Source organism: Sorghum bicolor, chromosome 9, assembly GCF_000003195.3.
Source record: "Sorghum bicolor cultivar BTx623 chromosome 9, Sorghum_bicolor_NCBIv3, whole genome shotgun sequence".
NCBI classification, from domain to species: Eukaryota; Viridiplantae; Streptophyta; class Magnoliopsida; order Poales; family Poaceae; genus Sorghum; species Sorghum bicolor.
In genome coordinates this window covers 39,768,754-39,782,751 of record NC_012878.2, presented here as the reverse complement: position 1 = coordinate 39,782,751, position 13,998 = coordinate 39,768,754, and the positions used below count along the sequence as shown (strand labels likewise).

The window sequence follows — 13,998 nt, the reverse complement described above, 5'->3', positions numbered from 1 at the left end:
GCCGCCGAATCACAAGTGTTGGTCGACACAACGGGGACATAGCATGCCGGCAAGCACATGAACCTTAGGAGAAAAATTGTGTGTCTCTATTATGATTGATTCATTAGATTTCTCCCGGTGATTTGGACTTCATATTATTGTGGTTGGTTCATCCCCTCTACGTGACGGTATAAAGATCAAATCATCTCATTTACTTTTTCACAAATTAGAGTAGCTTATTTACTTGTATAGAAACTTTAGATAGCTCTCTAGTGTAAGTAGAGACATAGCCTTTGTGTGCCTGGTGATAATAGCTACTACAATTGTTTGATAGGTGGCTTGCTAACACTCCTTTAGAGCTAGAGCAAAAAGCTTTGCTTTGCTATTTACTAACCTCATGTTCCTCTTGTTCTACTGAGTTTGTAGAATTTATTAAATATGCTATTCACCTTCTTCTAGCCATACTAGGACCTTTCAACACCCCTACAGTGTTATAAGTCAATTTAAATTGTTGCACTCTGATTTTGTTGAACACAGTGGAGCTATGGAGCGTGGCAACTTATGGAAGATTGAGCTCGATCGCACCTCATGACACAGGTTTAAATTCATGTACTCACCTAGGCTAAATCATAGGCTCACAATGCTCGTTTATGCAAATATACTATGCCTTTACCTTGCTAAAGCACATGCCTTGTTTATATATTTGGGTATATCCTCTAGAGTAAACTCTTGTACCCATGGTGTTAATATTAAAATTATTTTGCAGTACTTAATGAACTTTGGTGGTCATGTCATCCAGCCAAAGCCAACAATGTGGAGAACGGTGGGAGCCCACCCGAACTTATTTTGGTGACTCCTATGGCCACAAGCGCTGGTTATTAATCAAAGTTGTTCATAACGTAGGACTCTCAACGGGTGAAGTATGGTAGCATAGCCATTTGATTCACATGTCACATCTATGCTAGGCAAGAATGAAAATTATTAATGTCACTAGTATGGAAATCAATTTCAGCAACGCCTCCCATTTCCATCAGAGACGGTCCACATAGGAAACCGTTTCTAACCATATCGTTGGGCACTGCAGCTTATGAACCACCTCTGATGCAGCCGTTTTAGAGGTGGTACACTTAAGAAAACCGCCTCTGAATTCTTAGAGCCGGTTCCTTTAAATGAACCGCCTCTGAAGCTCTATTTTTAGGGGTGGTTGTCCTTAGTGAACCGACGCTGAAGATCTATGAATTCTAGAGGCGGTTCACTTAACAGAACCGCACCAACAAATGAGTTATCAGAGACGGTTCGCTTAGTCAACCATCCCTGAAAAAACTTACTCCAGACTCTTTCTTCTTCCTTGCGACCGAGCGCGCAACACCTTTCATTCTTAGCTCTTGGCGGCCGGAGAGAAACTACAAGAGGAGAGGGGGAGGTTTTGGCCTTTCACACTTCAAACAAGTTGGGATTGTGGGGTGAGTCTCTTCAGCCGTAAAGCCTATTGAATTTTGCAGAAACATTATATTTTTATTCTGCGCTAAGATCTATATAGAGAGGGGGAGCAATTTGGCTCTAATTTGATTTTTTTTATTTATTACAAGTAATTTGGGCATGGATTTTTATTTAGTGACACAATATCTTTTCTAATGCATGCTAGCTTTTCTTTTCTTTACATTTATATAGGGTGCTAAATATGGACCGATCATGGATGTACAAAAAATGAAGAAACGAAGTCAGCTACATATAAGAATTGAATGGTTTCACTGAAGCAGCTAAAAGACATGATTTGATCAACCAAACAAAGGATATATATTGCTCCTGTTGTGACTGTAGAAACCAAATTGTGTGCTAGGATCCAAATAAAATAAGGCCGCACTTGATAAGAAGGGGTTTCATTGAGAACTACGAGATTTGGGATCATCATGGTGAGAGAAGTACGGAGGCAAGGGCTTTCACGATGCATGATGATGTTATAAGAGAAGACTTTGATGGTGGTGGTGGTGGTGGTGGAGATGAAGGTTGTGACGATGGAGAAGAATATGGTGGAGAGGATGATGATGGTGAAGACAACAACGAAGAAGAAGAGGACTTCCTAGAAGATATGGTACTCAATATAGAAAAAAATTATTATTGAAAGGGCTAAAAAACTTGGAGGGAGTAAAGAAGGCAAGGAAAGAACGCTTATACCCGGAGGAACAGGGTTGTGAGAAAAGATGGTCGTTGCTTCATTTTTTTGCTAGACTTACTGATTTCGAAGGCTAAGTATGGATGGTCCGATAGGAGCTTCAACGACCTATTGACTCTATGGGCTGTTGTGCTTTCTAAACCAAACTTTGTGCCCACCAACACATATCAAGCAAAGAAGCTTATCAGTCCACTTACAATGGGTGTGGAACGATTACATGTGTGTCCAAACCATTGTATCCTTTATCGTGGGGTCTTCAAAGACCTAATGAATTGTCCAACGTGTGGTGCAAGTTGATACAAAAGGAACAAGCCATTGACAATATGAATTCTTGGTATTCATGACTTTTGTAGTTGAGACCATCTAGGGTTTCAAAATCAAGCAAGTAGATGTGACAATTCAAAATTCAAAATTTGAGAGTTCAAAACTTTGTCAAATGAAAAGTTGACCATTACACCAATTGTAGGCCTTGAAGAGCTTTACAAACTTTGTATTCATGACTTTTGCATTTGAGACCATCTATGGTTCGGTCAAGGTGTCTTTTCTTAAAATCAAAGATTTGACTTTGGTCAAACTTAGTCAAACGAGACAATAAATGACCTCAGATGGAAAATTTTTGAACACCAAGGTTTTAGAGCTCACAAACATCTACATTTTATATATAGTTTATTTTACCATCTGAGAAAGTTATAGTAAACACTTGTCACAAAGCCTTGAATCTCACATAGACTTCGAAGGGGAAGTTCTTGCCGGACAGAAGTCGATAGTTCGACGCTGTTATATATATCTTGGCCGGACAGTCCGTCTCTTGCCCAAATCTCTCCTTGCTTGTCACTCGGTCCTCGTTGGTTGGCTTGCGCACTCACCTTTCCCACGACAGCTGCTGGGAACGCATCGCCTGGGAACCGATGGTGGGCCACGGCGCCACGTCCTCGTCATGGGTCCCGCTGGTGTGACAACTCCACCACGTCCTTCAGGTGGGACCCGCTGGTGGGACCACGACTCGAGGTGGTACAGGAGCCAAACAATCAATGACGATTTAGTTTTGTTGTTGTATGACGATCCTTTTCATTTCGTCATTATTCTTTGTGCCAAAGCTACGTCACTTGTTACTAATGACGAACCTGAACATTTCGTCATCGAATGCTCTCAATTGGTGACGAAAGTATTGATCGTCACTACTGCATCGTCACAGATTAGCACATTTCTAGTAGTGAAAGTACACGAAAGACAATTAAACTCCCTCACGGTACAAACTTATTGAAACTGTCGACCAGTACAGGCTTACACAATAATTCAATGATAAAAAATGCGTACAACTCAATGTTACAGACAATTAGGTGGAATTTGTCTAAGCAGGTCATGTCGATCGGGTCTTGCATCCGTGTGACCATCCGAAGCACATTCTTTCGTCGGTGAAGGCACATGAAGGTCGGTGGGGCTCTCTAACACACTTGCGTCGACACCCTCGTGAACCTCATGGCTCGTGTCACCTGGAGCACCTGATGGTGGCAAAGAATTCATATTGTCAATGGCGCTCTTGTGTACTCCACTGTAAACGGGTCTTTACAGGCGGTTTACGTAACGCAACTACCACAGATGATTCTTTTTCAGAGGTGGGTTTCTTAAAGCAACCGCCTCTGAAGTCTCGTTTCTAGTTTGAAATCGTTTTCTGTACTTAGTGTGTATAACTCTAACATCAAACTTGTAATGTAACCAAGACTTGTGGTACAAAAATTATGTAAGGACGATGCTTTGATTGTGCGAGTGATTTGCATGTTATTCGATTCCTTGCTTGTATGAAACATGTATCAGAGACTACTAGGATTATTCCGCTTAAGCCAGGTCGATCAGAAGACGAAAATATTCAGCTTAATTGAAATAATCTGGATGGCTCCTCATCATAGTCAATTTCTCATACATGATTAATCCATTATTGTATCTAGTATTTATTATGTAACTTGGAGTTTACTCCCTACGTCGCCTCTAAATAATACTCCCTCCTCATTTTACATGTCGAATTAGCTCTATCCTAAGTCAATCATTTTTAGTTATACCAACATTTTAAAATGATGGTCAAAGATAATACTTTTAGAGTTGTCTTAAGTCAAATATTTTTAATTTTGACAGAATCTATCTATAGAAAAAGAGCACCAGTTATATGTTTTTGCAACGGATGGACACGTTTACTAATAAATATAATAATATAAAAGATAATAATATTGTATACTAATTCATCTCAAATTATAAGGCGTTTGACTTTTCTAACACCAAGTTTGACCATTTGTCTTATTCAAAAATTTATGCAAAATATCACTTGTTTTGTCGTGGTTTGGTTTACTAATAAAAGTTCTTCAAGAATAACATAAATTTGACTATATTTGCACAAAATTTTTGAATAAGACCGGTGATCAAATTTAAGATAAAAAAGTCAAACGCTTTATAATTTGGGACGAAGTGAGTACCTGACAAAAGTTCTAATCCCCGTCACCAATTGTACGTCTAGGTGGAACAGGAAAACAATGCACCTGGAACACTATACTTAACGTTTGATCTGGAAAGTTAAAGCTTAGGCTAACTCTCTAGGAATAACTGTGATTACCAGCAGGTACGGTGTGGATCAAGTTATCTGCTGAAGCAGTCATTAGAGATTTTGTCTGGTTATAACGGAATGATTATTTCCCCTGTGCATACATGGAGGCACACGCGGACGAATGAATCTATTGATGCATCATTTCTCCTGCGCACCATGGAAATGCAGTGCGGCGCAGCCCATGTGCTTGTCGTCTTCATTCGCCCGTCTAATACCTTCATTTGCATGTGAGATGTCACGCCATAAGCCCATAAAAAATTATAGTTGTAGTTGCATAACTAAAAGTCTTGACTCTTCGCATGTCTGAAAAATTATAATTAAAAATACTGTTAGCTAATTTATTATAAGAAAAAAATATTGTTAGTTAATAAAAAAATAGTTTAAAATTATAATTAAAAATATTGTTTGCTAATTTATTATAAAAGAAAAATACTACTACCTAATAGAAAAAAAACAGCTTAAAAGAAAAGCAAACGAATTCTAAGTCTTTGTTTAGTTCACGTCGAAATTCAGAAACCTTTTAAGATTCCTCGTCACATCACATCTTATAACACATGCATGAACTACTAAATATATAGAAGAAAATAAAAACAAATTACACAGTTTGTCTGTAATTTGTAGGACGAATCTTTTGAGCCTAATTAGTTTATGATTAGACAATATTTAACACAAATAAACGAAAATTTTATAGTGTCAAAATCCAAAATCTTTTCACATCTAAACAAGTTAGTTGAAGTATGCTAGCTAGCTTGGGCAACTTGCTAGTACTAGGCGGCTAGCACATTCTGGGACAGTGCATCTGGACAGGCTCATCCAGATATCCGATGGAAACAGGGCGCGAGGGGGAAACAACTGAAAAGTTTTCATTTTTAGGTACGGTAGTATTTTTATTTTTATTTAATGAATTGTACAATTATAAAAAAACTAATTATAAGACGAATCTTTTGTCCAATTGTGGAACAGATGGGAGGATCGTGGCATCTGTCATCTCGAAGCATATGGAAATACGGTTAAGGCCTTGTTTAGTTCTAAAAAAAATTGTAAAAAATTTTAAATTTTCCGTCACATTGAATTTTACGACACATATATAAAATATTAAATAAAAATAAAAATAATAACTAATTACATAGCTTGTCTGTAATTTGCGAGATAAATTTTTTAAGAGAATTTTTACAATGGTTGTTGAAAAATAGACGGTTCACGAGAGCCGATCCGACGGTTAAAAAGGCAAAGGAACCAAGAGGAACCAATCGAAGAGGCACCAAGTGCATACTAAATGGTGGGGTCATATGCACTAAGTGCATACTAAAATTTGTAGAAGAAACCCACTAGGATAATTCTATTTTTGAGATTTATTTATGTAATTAAGGGTAGAATAGTAAATATATACTAGAAAAATAATATCTGACTAGTATAGAAGTGATTAATTGAATTGAAGTAATATATTGTCACATATTTTCTCTACCTCCTCGATCTAGCCACTGTCTCGTCTCTCTACTCCATTCTCACTCCGTGCTGCGGTGGCGCCGGCTGCCAGGGGCAAGGGCGAACAGATCAGACTGTGCAGATTGTTGTAATAGATAGGAACAGTAGAAAGTAAAAGTGGACAGATCACTTTATTAATGAACAGTGAATGTATATATTTACAAGCCCCCGATGGGGCAGTTCCCAGAGAGGAGAGGATTCCCGCTCCCACGATCTCCATATCCATTCCAGGAAGAGTGGGAGCGTGAGAGAGGGAACCGTAATTAGCAGTTGCTAATTGTCCACTAATTGATCACTTAGAATATTAAGAATATTCTTAACACTCCCCCTGATCAATTATCTTCTTCAATTGTTCATCATAATTGTCGCCATCATTTATCCTTCGAAAAACCCTATGGGAAAAAACTTAGGAAACTTTGATATATCAGGTTAAAACTCCTCAAAACCCAATGGGAAAATAAAGGAGAAACACCATGATAATCATTATAACAATGTCTTAAAATATCATCTCCAAAAAACCCCTTAATGGGAAAAACTGGATGATATGACATATATATATAATGCTGATATTGCCTCATTAAAAACTTTATATGAGAAAACTTTAAAGTAAAACTCATACAAAGAAAAGAGTGCAACATAATACAAATGAATTATTTATCAAGAGATACTCCCCCTGATTTCTGCAAGTCCCTAAGTCTTTTCATACCAATTCCTTCAACATATTTGTGAAACATAGAATATGGTAGAGACTTGGTGAATAAATCTGCTAGATTATCACATGACTTAGTCTGCAGAATCTCAATTTCCCCATTCTTTTGTAACTCATGGGGATAAAATAATTTTGGAGTAATATGCTTTGTTATGTTGCTCTTGATATATCCTGATTCCATTTGTACAACACAAGCAGCATTATCCTCAAAGATAATTGTTGGTGTATCAAGTGCACCAATTCCACATGATTTTAATATGTGGTCTACCATTCTGCGAAGCCATACACACTCACGTGATGCTTCATATAATGCTATAATTTCAAAATGGTTGGTGGAAGTAGACACTAATGTCTGCTTGGATGATTTCCAAGAAATTGTTGTTCCACCATTTAAAAATACAAAACCAGTTTGGGATTTACCATTATGGGGATCTGATAAATATCCAGCATCTGTATAGCCCAATAAATTTTGATCTTGATTTTTGCTGTAAAATAATCCAAGATCTCTTGTACCATTGAGATACCTAAATATGGTCTTAACTCCAACCCAATGACGCTTGGTAGGAGTTGCAGTGTGTCTTGCTAATAGGTTAACTGCAAAAGCAATATCCGGCCGGGTACTATTAGCAAGATACATAAGTGCTCCGATAGCACTTAGATATGGGACTTCAGGTCCCAAAATCTTTTCACCTTCCTCCCTAGGTCTGAAAGGGTCTTTCTCTATGTCCAAAGACCTTACAACCATGGCGGTTTTACATGGGTATGCTTTATCCATATTGAATTTCTCCAACATTTTCTGGATATAGGCAGCTTGGTAAATAAAAATCCCAGATGAAAAATGCTCAAGTTGTAAACCTAAGCAAAATTTGGTTTGACCCAAATCTTTCATTTCGAACTCCGCTTTTAAATGATGACGTGCTTCATTAATATCTTGCTCATTGCCAATGATATTTATATCATCAACATATACAGATATAATGCAAAAACCCTTTTGGGATTTTTTAATGAAGACACATGGACAGTCATCATTATTTGTGTATCCTTTATGTATAAGGAATTCCCTTAACCGATTGTACCACATTCGGCCTGATTGTTTTAAGCCATATAATGACTTCTGCAATTTAACACAAAACATGTTGCGATTTGCCTCAGAATTTGGTATACTAATTCCATCAGAAACTTTCATGTATATCTCAGAATCCAATGACCCATATAAATATGCGGTCACTACGTCCATCAATTGCATAGATAGACGATTTTGAACTGCCAAAGATATTAAATATCGAAATGTTATGCCACTCATAACTGGAGAATATGTTTCATTGAAATCAACACCAGGTCTTTGCGTAAAACCTTGTGCTACAAGCCTTGCTTTATATCTCACCACTTCGTTGTTTTCATTCCGTTTCCGGACAAAAACCCATTTATATCCAACAGGATGGATACCAGGAGGTGTTGGCAATACAGCCGAAAACACTTCTCTTTTTGAAAGCGAGGCTATCTCTGTTTCTATTGCATCCTTCCACTTGTTCCTGTCCGAGCGTTTCTTACACTCTACCATGGATTTTGGATCTGGATCATTTTGAAGGATTTCAGCAATTTGCTCAGAGAAATAAATGTCGACAATTGTAGCTTTACGATCATAGGACTCTCCAGTCTCTATATAATTAATGGCAATTTCATCTACCCTTGATGGATCATCATTATTTCCCAAAATGATTGATCTAGGGTTTCTTGATGTCCCAACTTTAGTGTTTACACACATAAGTGGGTCAGGTAACATATCAAATCTTTCCAAAAGATATTGATTAGTCACTAGGTGTATATCAACAGAAAGTTGATCTTCGTTTACTACTTTCTTTTGTTTCTTATCTTGCACCTTGGAATTGCCTCTCCCCCTCTTGTTTCCAAGAGGGATTACATGAGTGGTTTTATTTGGTACCTCCACTCTTTCCGGCACATTCCTTGCAGGATAGAAAGATTTAACAGCACGTTTATAGTTAGTAAACGCATCTGGCAGATTATTTGCAATATTTTGCAAATCAATAAGTCTCTGAACCTGAAGTTCAGTTTCCATAGTACGTGGATCAGATGATGAAATGCCTTCCGTATTCCAATTAATTTCTCGGCATTCATTTTGGTACATTTCTCCCCCTAATGTCGGGAAATGATCCTCATTAAAAATACAATCAGCGAACCGGGCCGTAAATAGATCCCCTGTGAGAGGTTCTAAATACTTAATGATCGACGGAGATTTAAATCCCACATAGATCCCCAATTTTCTATGTGGTCCCATAGCTGTTCACTGAGGTGGTGAGATGGGCACATAAACTGCGCACCCAAATTTACGCAAATGGGAAATATTTGGAGGATCACCACGTACTAATTGTAAAGGGGAATTATCATGATATGCAGTTGGTCGTAGTTGGATTAATTCAGCAGCATGCAGTACTGCGTGACCCCAACACAAAGTAGGCAACTTGCAATTCATCAACATTGGTCTTGCAATGAGTTTAATTCTCTTTATTAAAGATTCAGCCAAACCATTTTGAGTGTGGACATAGGGTACAGAATGCTGAACCTGAATTCCCATTGCCATACAATAATCATTGAAAGCATGAGATGAAAATTCAGCAGCATTGTCCATTCGAATTGTTTGAATTCGATGTTCAGGATAATGTGACTTCAACTGTATTAGTTGAGACATTATTTTAGCAAAAGCATGGTTTCGTGTCGATAAAAGACACACATGAGACCATCTTGTAGATGCATCTATTAATACCATGAAATACCTGAACGGTCCACATACAGGTTGAATCGGCCCACAAATATCCCCTTGAATTCGTTCAAGGAATTTTAGTGGTTCAGTTTTGATTTTAAGAGTTGATGGTCTTAAAATCAATTTCCCTGTAGCACATGCAGTGCATACAAAATCCGAAGATTGTGGGAATTTTGCTTTATGCAAATTGTGACCAAATGAATTGCCTATAATTTTTCTCATCATTCCAATTCCTGGATGACCAAGTCTATCATGCCATGTTTGGAATAAATCAACATTTTGAAAAATTATCTTGTATGCAACATGAGATATTGGTTTTATGTATGTATAGTACAATCCAGATTAGAGGGATGGAATTTTCTCACAAACTTGTTTGCCAAATCCAGTAAGTTTAGTAAAGAGAATAAATTCTTCTTTATTATCTACATGTGTTTCCACATGGAGACCATTCTTACGGATATCTCTATAGCTTAAAAGGGTACGGGTTGATTCAGGAAACAATAATGCATCCTCTATCATTAGTTGTGTACCCATAGGGAGAACAATAGTGGCTCTACCTGAACCAACTATTAGAGCATCACTTCCAGCGATGGTCATAACATTTCCTTCTCTTTTCTTAAGAGTCTGGAAATATTTCATCTCCCTAAGAATAGTGTTTGTGGTTCCACTATCTACAAGACATAATTCCTCCATTGGATTGACATCAGAAGACATCTATAGTAAAATAAGAATAAAATTTAAATTCTTATGAGACATATAGAAATACATACACAACTTAATTTATTACAATACCAACATAAGAGTATGACATTACAATGCATATAGATCACAATACTCATCTCACAAACAAGTTTGCACAACTCAAGTCACATAGAGTTTGTACAACTTAATTTATTACAACTCACTTGCATCTCTAATAAAATAATTAGATAGATATCAACTATGGATCGAGACTTTAATTGAAATCTCCAAACATGTCATTGGAAGTGAACTCCATGATCATGTCATCCTTTCCTGGAAGGTTCTCAACTTGGTGAGCATTGTTGTTCTTTGCTTCCACAATAGCCTTGCTTGAACAACCCACTTCCTTTGTGGCCTCAGAAGCAAGATTGAAGTGTGCTTCAATTCCTGGTTCTTTTGCTTTGCCTTGCTTTGATTCCTTTAAGGACTTTTGGTAAAGTGCAACCAAGTGCTTAGGAGTACGGCAATCCTTAGCAAAATGAGAGTAAGTCCCACACCTATGACATTTATTGTCATTCTTGGACTTGCCCTCACCTTTTTGCTTATTTTTACCATTTGGCTTTTGCTTTTTGTTGAATTTTCGCTTCTCGGGCTTGTTCTTAGGACCTCCAGAAGTAGATCCTTTGAACTTTTTATTCTTAACATTATTCTGAACATTATGGACCTCAGGCAGAGGTGTTGCCCCAACTGGGCGCTTATGGTGATTCTTCATAAGAAGCTCATCATGTTTCTCAGCCTGGGTTAATGTATGAATAAGTTGAGAATAAACAGTGTAATTACTAGCCCGATACTGCTGTTGTAAGACTCGGTCAACGGGTAGCATGGTAGATAGAGTTTTCTCTATCTTATCAGCATCCGTTGGCTCTTTCTCACAAAATTTCAACTTAGAGCAAATCTTATGAACATCATGATTATAATCAGCAACGGACTTAAAGTCCTGCAGACGTAAATGATTCCACTCATGATTGGCCTCAGGCCATATGAGTTCCTTTTGCTGATCATAACGCTCTTTAAGAGCAAGCCATAATGTGCGAGGATTTTCCTCCATAAGGTACTCTTGTTTGAGATCCTTATGAATATAGAACCTTAATAACATTAAGGCCCGTACTTCTTTTGCTCATCTAGCACTACCCCTTCAATAGGTTCATTTATGTGTGCCAAAAGTCCACGGGATGCAAAGTTAATTTTGATATCCGATGCCCAAGTAGGATAATTGTGACCATCTAAAGCAAGTTCATCGAACTCTTTAGCCATGGCCATAGCCTACAAAGTAATACCATTTGATTTAATAAATTTACTCAAAGTAAATTACAATCATGATGGTAAGCAAAATGTTGTAATAAAATGCAAATTAATTTAAATAACATAGCTCATCTTGATTTAAGATATCAATAGGTAGACAAAGATCATATAATATTTAGGATAACTCTCAAAAATTTGTATATATATGGTTAGATAATCTCAAATGTCATAAGACATAGAGTAGATCTTAATAGTAGGCAAATAATTTGCTGTCTTAGCACGGTCTCTGGGCCGAATAATCCAAATATTGAATTAAACACAGCCAATGCTAAGAACTCTACTACACCATATATAAACAAATTAATGATTAAAACATGGTAATCACTGCAATAGTGTAAGCCATAAATGATCTAGGTCTAATCCTTTATTTTGGGGTATATATTCAGTAGGTAATCATCTAGTCAAAAGACTTGATGTAGACCTTTTTGAAAATGTGAATAAACTCACTATCTTAGGCACTGTCTCTAGATTAAATGATCGGCAGAAAATTTGAATCATAGCCAATGCCTTGAATATTTAAAGATATTCTCCCCAAAATAAATAATTAAGCTATGCATAAATTAATTGTTGTAATTCATCAGTAATAAACTAATGAATAAAATAACAGAGAGATAAAATATGTGATATAATTATCGTAATGACACAACAAGTACGAGAGTGATCATGGAATAACACAAACATACTAGCATTCTATATTAGAATCCAATTTGGCATAAGTACAATGTAAACAAACACATTTGTACAAATACATAAAACATCAGAGGTCGAATTAAACTGAAATATAGACACTAATACTGATGATCAGCAGCAACTAAACATAATCTAACACAAGGATTAAGTACTAGATTGCTGGAAATTTAAAAAAACAACAAATAAACATAAAAGATAACTTGGCTTCAAGCCCAGACACTCAGCACAGCAGCAGCCAGCGGTGGGGAGGCCCAGCCCGCGGTGGCTTCATGGCCCATCCCAGCCGGCGGTGGGGAGGCAGGCCGCAACCTCGGCCTGGGCTGCCGAAGTGGCCCAGGTGCGCCATTCCCCCCCTGCGCGCCCCCTGGCCCGTATAAGTAGTGGGCGGTTAGGGTTTCAACCCTAACAGCCACCACTCAGCCAGCCGCCGCTAGGGGCTCCCGCCGCCGCTGTTGCTAGGTGCTCCTGCCGCCGCCACCACCAGTGGCCGTCGCCCACCCGCAGCCACGAGCGCCCGATGCCGCGGACGCCTGCTGCCGAGTGCGGCCGCCGCCGCCGCCGGCGCACGCTGCCGCCACCGCCTGTTGCCTCCACCGCCCGTGCTCCATCCGCCGTCGATCCTTGCGCGCCCAGTGACAAGCACTGGCGTGGATCGGGAAGGGCGCAACCTCCAGCCCAAAGACCCGGCCGCCAGGGACCAGGCCGATGGCCAGGGGCTCCCCTTCCCCTTCGGCTGCTGCTTCAGGCAGAAGGAGGGGCGCGCCCCTCCGGAGAGGAAGAGGCGCCACCACCTGCGTTCGTGCCAGGGATTGCGTGCCCATTCTCCAGTGCCCGGACACGGCCGTTCACGCGGGGGCTTGCCTGCGCGCGCGCGGACGGGCCGTGCGGCACCGAGATCCAGGTACGGCGGATGGTGGGACTCCCGGCCGCGTCGGCGATGTTGACGGCCAGGGGTGTGGACGGCGGAGGTGGAGGCGGTGCAGCGAGAGCGGGGTCGTGGATCTCGCCGGCGTCCCTGGAGAAGAGGTGAAGCGGTGGTGCGGCCCGGCGCGCTGCGATGGTCGCGAGCGGCCGAGGAGTCGCCGATCCATTCGGCAACGATCCATTCGGCAACGGGGTCGCGGCTGCATTAGCTGACCCTGTTGCCGGTGCCGTCGTCGGTGGCGGCGTGGATGGAGATGAAGGCCCGGCAACTGGTGGCATGGCGGCCAAGGCCACCGGCATCCAGTTGGATGCCCCTGACACGTCCGGCCATGGTGGCTAGTATGGCGCCACCCCCTGCACCGGACTCCAGGCCGCCGGGACACCAACTGCCGGTCCTGGAGGAGCCACCAGAGGGTCCGACGCGCGACGACCGCGTCGACGGCGACGGCGAGGACCCAGCGCGGCTCCACCAGCACCACGGGTTTCTCCAAGAAGATTTCGCAGTGCGTTCAGCAGGGACTCACGGATGGTGTTGTCATCGAACGGAACACCGATCCGGCGGGCTCGATAGAAGATCATGAAGACGAGACGAAGAACAAGCTGCGCCGAAGGAACATACTGCA

General features: G+C 40.1%; 1 protein-coding gene across 1 annotated transcript; it reads left to right on the top strand.

Moving 5' to 3' along the window:
• LOC8061320 (translation initiation factor IF-2) lies at positions 1,925 to 13,481 on the top strand. The gene is made up of 2 exons (XM_021448122.1): positions 1,925 to 2,071; positions 12,861 to 13,481. The coding sequence occupies exons 1-2, from the start codon at positions 1,925 to 1,927 to the stop codon at positions 13,479 to 13,481; spliced, it is 768 nt and encodes a 255-aa protein (XP_021303797.1).

Bases quoted from the DNA above. Each gene is read 5' to 3' on its own strand.
- LOC8061320 (XM_021448122.1), top strand. From the start codon at position 1,925: ATGCATGATGATGTTATAAGAGAAGACTTTGATGGTGGTGGTGGTGGT. The intron at 2,072-12,860 runs GTACTCAATATA...CAACCCTAACAG, and splicing joins AGGACTTCCTAGAAGATATG to CCACCACTCAGCCAGCCGCC.